At 41.2% G+C, this 15914-nt stretch overlaps 3 protein-coding genes across 10 annotated transcripts in view; 2 read left to right on the top strand and 1 right to left on the bottom strand.

Moving 5' to 3' along the window:
- shroom1 (shroom family member 1) overlaps positions 1-1602 on the top strand; it is a 118266-nt gene extending 116664 nt beyond the window's left edge. For all 6 annotated transcript variants that reach the window (XM_034178018.1, XM_034178022.1, XM_034178019.1 and 3 more), the window contains one exon: positions 724-1602. In XM_034178018.1, coding sequence (XP_034033909.1) covers positions 724-978 — 255 coding nt within the window. In that variant the 3' untranslated portion in view covers positions 979-1602. The remainder of the gene's footprint in view (positions 1-723) is intronic.
- sept8a (septin 8a) overlaps positions 1-15914 on the top strand; it is a 140046-nt gene that overhangs the window by 663 nt on the left and 123469 nt on the right. The window lies entirely within an intron of this gene.
- On the bottom strand, positions 11532-13077 carry LOC117517104 (ankyrin repeat domain-containing protein SOWAHA-like). Its single transcript, XM_034178026.1, has one exon. The coding sequence runs from the start codon at positions 13066-13068 to the stop codon at positions 11698-11700; it is 1371 nt and encodes a 456-aa protein (XP_034033917.1). The 5' UTR covers positions 13069-13077; the 3' UTR covers positions 11532-11697.

Below are 15914 nucleotides of genomic sequence, written 5' to 3'. Positions count from 1 at the left end.
AGGCAATAATAGGGCTGAGTTGACTGTGAGAAACCAAACATGTAGCTGGACAAACGTCCTGAGCCGCTGTCTGCATCATCACCATGCTGTCGTTTTTGAGAAACATTTGTTCGTTCCCCTACTCCTCCCAGGTTGTCTGCTCAGTTTCCAACAAACTTGATATATGAGTGACAGTCAGTACCAGAACTGCTCAGAAATGATTGGTTTTTGCAAATGTCAAGGTCATTGGGGGTCATATGTCAGAATTATGACTTTTCCACCCCAGTTTACACCAGACTTGGCACCCACATGTAGATGAGATCAAATTTGCACTCTGGTTTGCATTAGCCAGAGGTCAGTCTGGCTAATGCAGTCTGGTTAAGGTCTTTGGGGACAAAGGTCAAATTTTAAAATGTTCACTCTGATCTGTATTAGCCAAAGATCAGTCACTGGGTCAAAGGGTAAATTTGCTGATTTCTACCAAACATGGAATGTTAATGAAAGTTGTCCCTGAAATTGCACTAAATAATTAACTTGGGCAAAAATCAAGGTCATGGAATTTGATATTCACACACGTAGGTGGATTTCCAGACGTTCACTTTCAAGGTCACCCAGAGGTCAATCATTTGGGTGAAGGTAGAGGTCATTAGGGTCAAATGTCAGATTGAAGTAGCTGTTACTGTCATCATGCCCATGGGTACGATTACCGAGTTAGGAGTAATTTATCGCCTCTTCTTCTTTCAGCAATCTCTGGATAGTCGCCACCGTCTGCTGTGCAAACAGAGGGAGGATGCCAAAGATCTGAAGGACAACCTGGACCGCAGAGAGAATCTGGTTTCCACCTTCCTGTCACGTCAGCTGTCTGCCGAGCAGCTGCAGGACTATCGCCACTTTGTGCAGACCAAGGCCTCGCTGCTCATCCGTCAGAAGGACCTGGAGGAGAAGAAGAGGCTGGCAGAGGAGCAGCTGGAGGCACTTTGCAACAGTGTGAATCTTTGAAGGAAACCCCCCCCAAGATGATTTTTTCCATCATCTTTTCATTTCACACCTGAAGACTTTAGCTGTACTTTTCTAGCTCACTTTGCCTATGTGACACAGGACACAACTGAGTGGTTCATCAGTGCTCTCAGATTATCCCGTTATTCTTCCTATCATTCCATTCTGCTCTCCTCCCATGACCTGAGCAGTAAAATCCGTTCAGAATGAAGGTCATCACCTTTCTTCCTCCGCCCAACTCCGTGCAAACCTGCAGCTGAGGACGCGTGTTCATCGCAGCGTGTTTCCATGGACTCTGAAGAAGAGTGACTAGTTTTCTGCGTTGCGTGCCTTCTGATTGGTGTTGCTGTGGAATGTTTTCACTTAGAGTTGCTGTGCACAAAGTTTTGCATGTAGTAATTCATCAGCTGTTCACTCTGTCACTGAAGCTGCAGCACTGTCCTCAGCACCGATCATAAGCTTTAAGAATTTTTTGCTTTTGACCTGTTAGAAGACTTTGAGTACTGTAGCCACGAAATGTACAATAGAAATAGGAGATGTAATGTTTTTAATGTTCTTATTTTTAAATGTTTCCAATGAAGACACTAAAAACCAAAAAAAAAAGGTGAATGGAAAAAAAAAAGCACTTTGTAATGACATAAATGCACATTTCCTTAGAGCAGACTTCAAAGGCCTTACTCTACCCACAAAATAATCTTCTTTCATTTTTCTTTGCCAGAGATTTCAACACAAAAGATGAAATGCTGTTGGCACCCTTTGTAACACTTTTCTGGCTAATTTTGGAGTTTTTAAGTCTTGGTGACTTCATGCAGTGTTTGCTTTGAATACGCTTGTGGAGACGCTTGTGCTCATTGGCAGATTGTTTTAGAGAAACAGTTGTTTCAACGACTGCTTTGGCTCTTTCTGCACAGATGTGACACGTGATACTTGAAATGCTTTGTAATTTCTCACACTTCACTGCTGGTGTCTTTTCTGTTTTCTACCTCCAAAGCGGCGTCCCATTTTAATGTTAAAATTTAGCCTTTAGTGAAAAAGCTCTTTCTGACGATCACACTAACATTTAATGAAAAATACACCTGTGGACTTTGTAACAGTTTTTTTAAAGGATCGCTCATGTGCTTCTGCATTCCTCAAATATAATTTCTGATCTTTTTTTTTTTCTTCTTCTTTTTTGTAGTTGTGTTAATTTCGAATCATGTTTTCTTTTGATTGAATATTTAAAGGCCCGATCACCCGGTATATGACAATTCCTGAACAAAGGGACAAAAGCAAAAAAGTCACAAATCGTCAAGAAAAGATGGACGAATGAGCTTTTGACTTTTCCCATCACTGAATAGCCTGCGAAGCAAGAGCACAAACAGAATGAAAGAGGAACAAAATGAAACCGAAGCTAATGTTGATCTCGTCGCTTTAAACGAAATGCGCCTGGAGCCACTGCTGGAGCAGTGTGTGTCTGCCTTCCAGGACTCGGCGCTGGGACTGAGCTCTGTAGCGCCTGAATCCTGGAGAAGCTGCAGAAGCACATAATCTGACCCACTGTGGAGATCTGTGTGCACAGTGGTGATCCACCTGCTCTGGTTGCTCATCCAGAACACCAGAGTTATCATCTCCATCATCAGAATCCTCACTGTCTGGTTCAGACTGACAACACAGTGCGTGCTCCGTCTTGCTTCAATTTAAAAAAAAAATTTAAAAAAATGGTGTGTCGTGGTAGCTGCTGTATCACTGTATTACGTTACTAAGCCATATATATTGATTTATAACAGAAAACTGTCAAAAGGGGGAATAAAAATAAGTGTAAAGATGATTGAATATATCAGAGCAGTAAATTGATCAGTCTGTGTGAACGCCGCACATTGACTCCTCATGCGGTTATTTCCACCAGCTGCCACTGATCCACAATGTGAATTCTGCCTTCCAGAACAGCTCTTTATATAATCATTTGAATCATCTGCCTGTTGCCATGTGTACATAAGGGCTGGATTGTCATTCCTACACTCATTGTTATATTTATTAAAAAATAATAAGCACATGCAGGAGGCGATTACTGCTATTGCTGCTTCCTTCAAGTACCGTCAGAAATTACACAGCTTTTTTGTTTCAAATTCAGCAGTTGCTTGTGGTAGGAGCCTGGTTTTCATTTTATTTTTGGTAAAATAATTCATTGTATTCACACAAAAGATTAATTCTGTCCTATATAAGGTGCCTGAGCCCAGTGAAGCTGCCCTCCCCCCACCCAGATTAAAAAAAAAAAAATCCAAGCAAACAGGCTGTTTGCGCTGTAATTTCCCACGGTACATGAACACAGTGACAGCAGCAGCCACGTTCACAAACTGGCTTCTGCACTGTATGAAAACATTCAGCTGGTCGAATGAAGACAAACTAAACGCTAACGTTGCAAAAACTAAGCAAACGATAAGAAACCGTCAAGAACAACAGCACAATGAAATACAGATGAATTGAGGTTTTCTGCAGCATTTGTTCATATTTTCCCTGACAAAGTGCGAGCTGCAGGAATGAAGCTGCGAAGGTTAAACGATGCCAACAAAAGTCCAAATTTCATGTTTCGTTTAGTTTGTTGCCCTTTGTTACGTGCCGTGTGACCGGGCTTAGGCAGACAGTGAAGAGTTGGTTTAGAGTAGTGTGCACGTGCGTTTGTCGCGTTTAGTTGAGCAAAGTCAGAACTCTGCTCGGTGATTGCTGTGTTCATTTAGTGAAGTCTTACAATGATCAAAAATTTACTGTCCTTCAAAAAACACTGAAAAACTGATCCAGCCTACGTTTACCCCCCCCCCCCCACCCCCCCAAAAAAACCTGTCTATTAAAGATATTCATGAAATTATGACCACAAAAGGCCACTATACAAATCATTAACTTGGAATGTACACTCCCCATGCCCCCCCCAAAAAGAGTTACATATCAAAGGAGGAGAAGGAATTTGCAGAAATCATCATAAACAATTTAGACATTTTTACGCATTTCACCGCTTCTGTCGCCCCGTGAACATTTCGGTGCAGATTTATAACGCTGTCCACTTCACTTTACTGCCTTTGTGCTGATTCAGGGTTCAAGGGTTACAAAGACTCGTGCTGTTCCATGCAGCTTGTTGGAATGTGTAAAATTTGCAAGCGTCTTTAGAGATGCACTAAGGAAACAAGTTGGCGAGGAAAGGAGCAGCACAGAGATAAGGCCTTTTAGCTCGCATAAACACGAGAACTTCCTGTCTGATTCCTGTCAATTGATCAAAACAGTGTCCTGATAAGTTTGCAGGAAAAGTAGCATTTGAACTGATTATCAGGCGATTTAGTTTGGTTTGTGAGTGAGACACTGATACCATGATGACAAACATATTTCAGTAAATCCCAGCTGGTAGGATGAGGAGACATTTCTAAATCTGCTGCACATTTAGTTTGTTTGGAAGTTTGAGTTAGAACTCTTTCTTGTGCCTGTTTGGAGTTGTAAATTCTGCAGTGTTTGTAAAATTGTGAATAAATTAAGTCCCCTGTCTGTTTTTTGTTCTCTCCCTCTCCCGATACACACACACACACTGAATTTCTTGTATTGAGGATAAATGGTGCAGCAACTTGAACAAATGTGCACAGGAATGAAAGGACATCACAAAATACTAATAACTTTTCGGCTGCTATTGTAATAACGAGTAATGATATGCACTTTTCTTTAAAATTCAGTTTTGAGTGCACCCAGAAAGTATTAACGGCGCTATACTTTGTCCACATTTTATGTTGCAGTCTTACTCCAAAATGGATGAAACTCATTTTTTTTCCCTCAAAATTATACGCACAATACCCCATAATAACAATGTGAAAAATGTTTTTATATTTTTGCAAATTTATTAAAAATAGAAAAACTAAGAAATCACATGTACTTAACTATCCACAGTCATTGCCATGAAGCACAAAATTGAGCTTGGGTGTATGTGGTTTCCACTGATCCTCCTTGAGATATTTCTACAGCTTAATTGGAGGCCACCTTGGGTAAATTCAGTTGATTGGACTTCATTTAGAAAGGCACACATCTGTCTACATATAAGGTCCCACAGTTGACAGTGCATGTCAGAACACAAACCAAGCATGAAGTCAAAGGAATTGTCTGTAGACCTGTGAGACAGGATTGTCTCAAGGCACAAATCTGGGGAAGGGTACATAAACATTTCTGCTGTTTTGAAGGTCCCAATGAGCACAGTGGCCTCCATCATCAGTAAAGAGAAGTTCAGCTCCACCAGGACTCTTCCTAGAGCTGGCTGTCTGTATAAACTGGTCGCTCTGTCAGAGCACCAGCATTCTTCTGTGGAGGGAGGAGAACCTTCCAGAAGGACAGTCATCTCTGCAGCAATCCACCAATCAGGCCTGTATGGTGGAGTGGCCAGACAGAAGCCACTCCTTAGTAAAAGGCACATGGCAGCCCTCCTGAAGCTTGCCAAAAGGCATCTGAAGAACTCTCAGACCATGAGAAACAAAATTCTCTGGTCTGATGAGACTAAGATTGAACTTTTTGATGTGAATTGCAGATGTCATGTTTGGAGGAAACCAGGTACCATCCCTACAGTGAAGCATGGTGGTGGCAGCATCATGCTGTGGGGATGTTTTTCAGTAGCAGGAACTGGGAGACTAGTCAGGATTGAGGGAACGAGGAATGCAACAAAATACAGTCATCCTGGATGAAAACCTGCTCCAGATCGCTCTTGACAGTTCATCTTTCAGCAGGACAATGACCTTAAGCACACAGCCAAGATATCAAAGGAGTGGCTTGAGGACAACTCTGTGAATGTTCTTGAGTGGTCCAGCCAGAGTCCAGACCTGAATCTGATTGACGATCTCTGGAGAGATCTGAAAATGGCTGTGCTCCGACGCTCCTCATCCAACGTGATGGAGCCTGAGAGGTGCTGCAAAGAGGAAACCTGCCCAAAGATAGGTGCACCAAGCTTGTGTCATATTCATGAAGACTTGAGGTTGTAATTGCTGCCAAAGGTGCATCAACAAAGTACTGAGCACAGAGTGTGAATACTTACGTGCATTTGATTTCTTAGTTATTTTTAATAAATTTGCTGAAATAAAAAAAAGCTCTTTGTCGTCATTATGCAGTGTTGTGAGTAGAATTTTGATGTAAAAAAATTACTCCATTTTGGAGTAAGGCTGTTACAGGAAATGTGGAAAAAGTGAAGCTCTGTGAATACTTCCTGAATGGAGTGCGTATTAAATTTGGTTGTTTCTCTCGGAGCGCTGCCCTCTGCAGGCACATCAGCAAATTGCAACAGAACTATCATCCTGGCTTTTAGCTATATATATATATATTGAGACTCAAATGCAAACTTCATTCATCCATAGCCTTATTTTGCATTCTGAGAAACCAGCATTTCGAGAGAATGTGTAAAATTTTGACTCAGTGGGTGAAATGTTGAGAAAGGTTGGTTTCTCTGAATGCAAAAGATGGAAAGTCACACCCTTTTCTGGGTCAGGCTCAAAACTTCTCAATCGGCCCTGGTCTGAGAAACGTGGCCTGTGGGTTGTCAAACTGGTGGCTTGGGGGCCAATTAAGGCCTTTGGGTAAGATTTACATTCCACAATATTTATTGAGGATTATTAAATACACCTCTCGGGGTTTTTTTTTTTTTAAACATGGAGCTTGAAAGGTTATGTGAACTATCCAAGATGGTGCAGTTTTTTGTTTAAAAAACAACAAAACTGAATTTGTGCTAGCCACGTTGTTTGGTGGCTGCCTCATTGGAGTATGAAAGAACAGGCTCATTAACTGTCTTTTGCAAGACCAGTCACCTGGTGGTTTCTGAATTTAGATTGAAGGCTGAAGGCATTTTGTAATTTTTGATTCTAATTTAACTCCACTGGAAACAAGCTGAAGACTTTAATCTGCTCGTCATGTGATTTTAATGGTAGACTCCAAGGTTTTGGGTTCTAATCTGGTTGAGTCAGTCCACCATTCTCTCCAATCTGTTGGACTTGACTGCAGCACTTACTGTTAAACCAGGACACCTGAGGACATAGAAAATTTTAAGCATAAACCTTCAATATGAAGCATAAATTGTGTACAATCTGGCCAAGTTGTGTCTCACCCAGTTCTAACTTCTACATACTCACGATCCAAGATTAGCTTTTCACACTGTGGCAAAAATTATTCATGAGCAACAGCGCAAGACCCGTCCAGTGTTCACAGCCAAAAAATATCTCATTAGTTTGACAAAAATAGAGCAAATGACAATTTAATATCACATCAAATTATAGTGGGATTAGATGATCCTTATAAAACAAGTACCAGCAGTGGCGGTTCTACTCCGCCTGAGGCCCCCCCCCCCCCAAAAAAAACCCAGAAAATTTTGCACAAACAGCCGTTTTGTTATTATTATTATTATTATATTAATATTTTAGAAGTGCCACTGAAATTGTAATTGAAATTGACATCAAAAGCCTGTAGGCCACAATATTACTCCAAAACAAAACATCCATGTATTGCAAGTTTGAATAAACATGCCTTTATTAATCTGTCTTTCAGGCAGGAACAATTCACACTTTTATTGAGGTACATATTTGTCTCAACATTTAGCTAAATATTTATCTTGATGTATCACGTTTGTACATATTAGGCTAAATGTGTAAATACTTAGCATTAACTAATCTGCAAAAGTTTTAGGTTTGACAGAAATTTGATCATGTAGTGTTTGCCTTTTGGCAACACGGTGGCTTAGTGGTTAGCACTGTTGCCTCACAGCAAGAAGGTCATGGGTTCAATTCCCGCCTGTAGCCTTTCTATGTGGAGTTTGCATGTTCTCTCCGTGTTTGTGTAGGTTTCCTCCGGGTGCTCCAGTTTCCTCCCACATCCAAAGACATGCGGGTTAGGTGGATTGGAATCTTTAAATTGTCCGTAGGTGTGCGAGTGTGTGTCTGTGTTTGTTTGTCTGTTTGTGGCCCTGTGACAGACTGGCGTCCTGTCCTGGGTGTACCCGCCTCACGCTTTATGACTGCTGGGATAGGCTTCAGCCCCCCACGACTCTTGGACTAAGCGATTGAAGATGGGTGTGTGTGTGGGGTGTGTGTTTGCCTTTTTCCTCCCAATTTTTGGTCTTCATCTGTGGATCAAACAAAAATTTAAACTGAAATGTTACTTGCATTCCCATGCCAATGAAATCAAATGTGATTCTTTTTCTTCATTAAATAAACCAGTTAATTATGATGATAAGCCTAATTTTAAATTTCATTATCATTGTTATTACGATTATTTTGTCAGCGCCTGCAGCTGCCTACAGGGGGCGCCAATTTGCCAATTCCACACACTGATAAGAAAACCATTTTGTGGTGGACATGATTTTTTTTTTCGAGTGCTCGCCCCCACTGTGCCGCCCAGGGCAACGCCCGCATGGCCCATATCAAAAACCGCCACTGAGTACCAGTAATGACACAAACCAACGCTTGACAAATTTGATACATCTCTCGACATGCTGTCCAAAAACTTTAGCCATTAATGTAAATAATCTCTCATGTTAGCATTTTAGACAATTAATTTTAGTGAAAACCTGGATATCGTGTATTTTCAGAAAACTGAAATAGTGACTGGACTGCGAAACAAGAAGTCTGTTCTTCAGTTTTCTGATTACCCACTAATTCAATATTTAAAAACTACTGAACTATAAAAATCCCATAGTTAACCGCACCGAGCAGCAAATGCCGGCTTTATAGGTTATATCACGTTCAAGAACGGCCTTCAGGATGACTTTTTTTTTTAAACCGTGAGTCATTTCCTCATCTGCTAATAAAAACGTTGGTCATGTGAGGCTCAGAGGAGCAACATTATTTTGACATCAAGGTGAGATGCTGCAGGGTCAGTAATGATGTGCTGCATCAGACAGTCAACCCAAAGCTGGGAACACAGCGTCCCAATCCTAAATCCTGCTCTTTCTTTTTCCATGATCCTTTGAGCATTTACATCCCACAACTGCTGCAAATTAACAGCTGTATGTGCTCAAAGCTGATGGAACTGCAGAAACCAGGAAACACATGGAAGGCAGGTTACTTTGTGTTTGGCCTGCAGGGGCCACTGACTATCAGCACAACCGTATTCCCGCGATGACTCACAGTTGTCTCCCAGAGACTAAACCTAGGTCTGAGTCTGGTTTCGCAGATGTTTTGACATGAACAAAGGTACGATTTCAACAACACACCTGCACACGTCACGATGAATCACACGGCCTCCACAGGTCAAGCAAAATTTATTTATTTCAGTCAGAGTGATAGTCTGCTGCTTTTACAGGACACGTGCACAGGAGACGTCCTTCAACAGGTCTCCTCAATGACAGACATTTCTAGTGGTTTAATTCATGTGTGCATCGGAGGAAATATCCAGAGGAAGACCACTTCACTGCTCCTCTTATGGAGAGATGAAAATGAAAAGAAAAATGCCCCCCCCCCCCCCCCCCCCCCATTATTATCAGTAACAAAACTTTCTATGAATTGATTTTACACTGTTACAAACTATTAATTTGTACGACAGAATTCAAAATCAGGTCATCCATGAACGCAGCAAACAGATTTGTTAAAACCGTTCGGTAAAAACAGGTACTTAGAATATGATGTCATCTTGGCACCGACTTGGGTTACATCAAATTATTTTCATTATCAACATGTTTATCACTATGATTAATTAATCATAATCTAAAAAAGTCTGAAAACAGAGAAGCAAAGCTCATAACATTTCCTACAATACAGTCGCGTCTTCCAATACTTTTTTTTTTCTGGTCAACAATATCAAGCACAGAACGGCTCGAACAAATCAAAGTCATCTCTAAGAAATTACATCAGCACTTTTCTGTCAATGACCTTGATTAATCCAAAAAAGTTAGAAGTACTGCAGTTTTTATTGTCTGAGCTGAAATGCTATAACGGCAAGAAACTAATCTCAATTTACCAATCTCAGAATGTTTAATAATGGCATATAACTGGAAAATTCAAAAACAAGAATGTTTTAATGCATTAGTTTAACATCACAGAAGACAATTGAGTGTGACGATGCATTCACGGTCCGTTGCTGCTCCGTTATTGTGCTACTACAGCATTAACATTCATCACCACCTGATGGAAAATTACACATCGACTTGACTTGATATAGTTTCGTACAATGAAAAAGAAACAAAGTATTGGGTCTGAGTCTACAAATGGGTTTATGGATGAGACTGTATTCAAATATAGTCCCATCATCTGTTTCCTGTGGAGGGAGTAGGGAAATGTTACGGAAATCTCCAACAACAAAAAAAAGTTGGTAATCCATCTCATATGATGAGTAGATTGAAAAATGTCCATTTTATGGCACAAAAACCCTATGTACAGTGGTAATATCTAGGCAAAAAGTAGACAGAAAAGAAGGTACATTTCATGACAAGCCTTGTAAAATGGTGAAGTCTACCTAGTGAATGAAGATGCTAGTTGGACAGTTAACGGAGTTGGTATGCTCCAGTTTAATACCAATGCCTCACACATATTAAGTGCAATCATTCTGTAACTCACTGAAACTGAAAGGGCAACATAAAGTGAGGAAAAACTGATGACAATTTGATAGCCTTGGATGCACCAGATTAATCCAAAAAAATCAACTTTGTGTTGTGGGTAAATATCCCATATACCTGTGGGAACACCTGCTGAACATGTAGGGCTTAAAAGTAAGTTTTGCCTACTTTTACAGTTAAATATTACTGGGGTTTATGTTAAACACCCTCACTAACCCTGTTGCAAACTAATAAAGGGTTTTCTGGTAAACACCACATTTCCAGATGTGGAATGTAACGCTATTTATACTATACATTGTCATGCTGATGCTTCACATTTTGAGCAGTGATGAGGTATATGGAGGAAAACGCTAACTGCGGTTTGTACAAACGTGTGGTTGCATGCTAACATACACAGACATGCTAACCACAGGTGGGTGTGTTGAAAATACACTTAATGGAAACACATATTTTGAATAAAACATTCCAATGCTTGCATAGGGTAGTTAAACCTCATAAGATATGATGTTATGGCAATAATTTGCAGCACTTGCACATACGTCACCATGGTTACAGTTCTCGTGAGAGCCTTGCTGGAATGACAGTTATCACGACAGGACAAAACTCGGCAGTCGCATTCCATCACTCGATGGAAACACTGACAGTTTGCTATGTTTTGTCAACATTGAAAATATTGATTAATTGTTGTGAAAATTTGTTATGGAAATCCATCTACAGTTGATGCTAACCATCAGTATTACATTAATGCTAACCGTTAACACCAACACTCACCTATCACGGATTCTAAACTAACCTGTTTCTCAACGGTCTAACTTGTTCATGTTCATTTTTAGTGGGTGAACAATACAACGCTCTGTGAATTGTACACCACAAAGACAGGAAATGCCAACGTTGAAGGACCAAGAAGCAAAGAATTGTGAAACTCAAGCATTAACTCAACACCTAGCAGTTAGCGATAAAGTGTCAGGCACATAAACAGATCTTTGTTTGAGACCTAAGAGTAGCTTTTTTCTTTTTTAATAAGAAGCATCATCTCAGTGTTTTTATTTATGTTTTTGGACAAAAACTTTAAAATCTATTTATAGAGCACCCAGTGACCTATATTAGCTTTTATTGCTAATGTTTCTAGGCTTGTTTGACAATACTTGGTGTTGTCTGCTTCCCTGCATAGAAACAAGACTACCACAATCCTCAGATTACATAAAAACCTCTGATAAAGGTCTGGGCCTCGAGACGGTGCTGTCCTCCTGTTCTTCCTCTGCCTCATTGGTCAGCGAGTAAAGGCTGGGCCTCAGCTTGTGCTTCTTCTTGGGGCCTGTCAAATGGGGCTGGAAGAGACGACTTATCGAATGCAGGGACTTGGAGAGGTCCGGGAGCAGGTCCAGCTCTTCTCTCTCTAGGAAGGACTTCTCCTGATCCAGCTGGGACCGGGGGTCACCCAGCATCTCTCGAACCTTTGTAGAAATGCCTTTGCTCAGATAGTGGTAGGCCTTCTTTCCACAGTTGTCCCGGACACTAATGTTGGCGCCGTACTCCTCCACCAGCATAGCCAGGATGTATTCCTGCGCGTGTAAGGCTGCAATGTGCAAAGGAGTGTACCCCCCATGCGTTCTTGCGTTGATGTTGACGTCGACGCCTCCAAGCCGGGATAGTTCGATGATCTTTTCAAGCATTTCAGTGTTTCCCCACTTAGCAGCCCAGTGCAACACGGTAAAGCCGGACATGAAGTCCCTCTTCTCTGCCAGCTGCGTATCAGTGAGGAGCAGAACATAGACCTGGCTCCAGTGGCCGGCGGCACACTTCACAAACCACTGGTGCTCTGACTGCTCCAGGGGAACCACGGAGGAGAACCTGGGTTCTTTGGGCTCCTCGTTGGCCACCTTCTTCGGTTGGTTGGTCTCCAGGAAACACATCTTGCTCTCGTTCCTGAAGGCATCGGGAGTGCTTCGCAAGTCCGCCTTCAGCTTGTGGATCTCCACTATAGTGGAGCTGCTGGGGGGTAAAGCAGACTGTGTACTGGAGGTGTTTTCCCCTCCATCTGAGTGCTCCCACTGTGAAATCTGGAAACGCAGGGCTTTTTGAACTCGGAACTCTGCAGACTTGGACTGGATCCTCTGCAGGGCCAACTGCACAGGAGACTCAGCCCAGGGCTCCTCTCCTCCACAGCTCTCCACACTCTCAGTGTCCTCTAGCAAGTGTTGGTACTTCTTCCTGACGAAGACGTACTTGACGCCGTCGACCTCCTTGACAAAGGCGGCGTTGTTGACGAAGGTCTTAAAAAGCTCCTTGTTCCGTTCTTTCTCTGTCGGGTCCTCGCAGTCAAATGAGCCTTTAAATTTAGCCACGAGGTCGCTTTTCTTCACTTTTCCACCCTCTGCTATCAACACGGACAGCACAGACTCTTGAGTTAACGCCATTAGTAAAGTTTTAGTGACGAAGCGCCGCCGTACGTGTCCTTTTATTCGTCCTACGACGTGTCCTTTTATTCGTCCTAGCACGCGTCCTCTACCTGAGCGGACACTCGTCACCTGCTGCTGCTTTCCGGGAAAAGTGCAGACGTAACACATTTGGTTAATATATGCAAGCTGCCAGTAATAGTTAACTTATTTTATGTTGCAATAAAGTGATAATACGGCTTATGAGTGGGCAAAACCTGCTTTAGCACTCGCCATGTGCTCTGACTAAAGCTATTAAAGGGGTCATATGGTGTCAAACCTATATTTTAGACCTAGATGTTGTTGAGGAATTTGCATTAAATTTTGTCAAAGTTCCACACCTTTGTGACTAAGCGTATGGAATCGGCAGCATGTACACCTGAAAGGTCTTGTTTTAGATCTCTGTGACATATGTCACATAAGTTAGTTTTTGCTTGCTGTGTGTGACATGCCCATATAACCTGTAGGAGAGAATCCTTAAAGCTGTACGGCCTTTCAAATTTCACAAATCTGACAAAATTTAGTTTCCAAGGAAATCCAAGCATTGCTTATTTTTGAAACGTGTTGCAAAATTACAGCTCATTTTAAGGAGAACATATTTGGAAATTCCATCACAACTGTTATAGTTTCCTTTTAATGCCGGTGTAGCAGACCAAACGGTTCGCCCCTAAAAATCGGTCCGCCTTTTGCATCTGCGCATGCGTCATTTCAGACCACAGCAGCTCGTCTGAGACGGAGCTCTTCAACCAAAGCAATTAAATGGTTTAATGAGATTATTAACCATCAGATGATAAAGCTAAAACCTCTTAAATCATTCTAAAGTCAGTTTTAAGCAGAAACGAGGTGAAATTCGGTGACACTTTGAAATGTCCGATGCGCAGTGAACGCATCAACTAGCAGCTCGTTTAGCTGCGGCGCATATCGCTTCTGCTGCCTTTTATGATGACATAATGCTGCATTTATGTGGAAAGGATTGTTGTACAAAAGCTTCAGATATCTGTTGCTGAGATAGATGATGACTGGAGTGCAGTTTGAAGCAGAAACGAGGTGATAATCCGTGAACCGCGTCGTCGGGGGAGCTGGATTTTAAGGGGGACCGTTCGGTCTGCGACACCGGCTTCAGGAGGACATGTGTGCGTGCATGCAACCAGCAGACCTCACTGTTTCTCTACTCTGATTGGCTGTCCCCATGTGCTTCCCAGCATCCCTTGCAAGTCAGGAGAAGCTCTCACATGATCTATAACGTCGTTAGCATAGACTGTATGGGTCAGTACCGTATAGTTCAAGGCCATTTGTTCTCTCAAAATTTTCCCCTTCAGAGGAAGTATTTTAAAAAAATTTTCTCGACAATGCCAATTTTGATCATATTGGCAATATCGTATTATGACTCCCCTATTTAAAGACTAATAAATAATTTTTACAGTGGTACCAAAGAAAATTCTTGTAATGACATAAATCTTTAAAAAAGCCACAGGCCGTACACTTTTAAGGCTAATTTATGTGTACAGAAATTTACGTGTGTTTTGAATGGTGAAACCATCATGCCCAGATCCGTGCGTGTCTTCTTTATGTTGGCCTGGATGTTAAAATATCCATTAAATGGCTGTGCAGAGCATTTTGAAAGTTTCTGACAACATCAAACTTTGCAACAGTCAAAGTCGTAACAATATTCCTGTGGTAAAAGAAGCAAGTATAGGCGGTGATATTGCTGGTGGCGGTTTGTGAGGCCATTAAATACTTCACAACAAGTTTATATAAAACTTGTCAAAATATTCTGCCTTTGATAATGGTCTTCCTCATATCCTTTTGCTTTAACATTGTCTTGCTTCAACTTTGGCTATACTGCCCCCTGCTGACCGGTTGTATTGCTGTGTTTTGTATGTATCAGCAAGCTTTCAGAAAATGTTACAGAACAGTTGTATGAAAAGTGTGAGTAGAAGTTTCTGTCTGGATCTGTATCTGCATTTAACGTACAAGCCCTAACGCTACAATTGACGGAAACTGAAGTCTGAATTTCCAAACTTCCATCTGGAAAAATCAAAGAAAACACCACCTGAGGTCAGAATTCCATGTCATTAACTTGGGAAAGCTTTCTCAACCCCGACTTTGGCATATGATGTGATTCTTCAAAAATGGGAGTTTGCACAGTAAATGTTATCCAGCATATCACAACCAATATAATAACATTTTACAATCTAATGCAACATTGTACTGCATCTGTTGGCTCGTTTTTGCTCCTTTGTTCCGTTGATGGACAACATGGCAAACTAGCTGGTAGTGTGTTTTTGGTTTGTCAAAAATGATATAATTATGAGTTCTAAGTTCCGACTTCTGAGGTACATTGAAAGCAGCATAATGAAAGAAGATGACACATGACTGCCAGCGGTAGTCCAACGTTTGTACTGATGTCATGCTTCACATTTCCTTGTATGTAAGGTAACAATTTCCACCTATGATTGAATAATTTTGTGTTATAGTGGTTTTTATTATAATGTTCCTGAATTCTAATTATAGTGTAGCTTTTCAGCTTTAGTTCAAAGAGTTTAAGAAAAATATATTAACCATCAATTTTCAGAGGACAAAAGTGATAAACTCCATTTCACATATTGTAAAGAAGATGCTCCTATCTCCTTTTCAATCCCAATCATGTTTATATATATGCATATGTATAGGTATGTGTGTACAGGTGTATGTGTATGTATATGTGTATATGCATATATATATATATATATATATATATATATATATATATATATATATACGTATGTTCTTTCTAGGTCCTTTCCAGTGTCCACTAGCTGAAACCTGGAACTTGAGTTATGTTTTGCCAGAACTTTACCACAACCTCCTTCACATACTGCGTGTTTGTGGGTCTTTCTGCCTTCAGTTTTGTCTTTGGGTAATTCACAGCATGTTCTGTTGGTAGAGGTCAGGTGACTGGGTATTAACTGCGTATGAGGGTTTTGAAGAAGCAGTAA

The sequence above is a fragment of the Thalassophryne amazonica genome, chromosome 9, assembly GCF_902500255.1.
Source record: "Thalassophryne amazonica chromosome 9, fThaAma1.1, whole genome shotgun sequence".
Taxonomy (NCBI): domain Eukaryota; kingdom Metazoa; phylum Chordata; class Actinopteri; order Batrachoidiformes; family Batrachoididae; genus Thalassophryne; species Thalassophryne amazonica.
The sequence above is the reverse complement of the archived record's forward strand: the minus strand, read 5'-3'. Positions and strand labels throughout refer to the sequence as shown.

What these genes read in the sequence shown, in the direction of transcription:
- LOC117517104 (XM_034178026.1), bottom strand. Translation starts at nt 13,068, where the DNA reads ATGTGTTACGTCTGCACTTTTCCCGGAAAGCAGCAGCAGGTGACGAGT.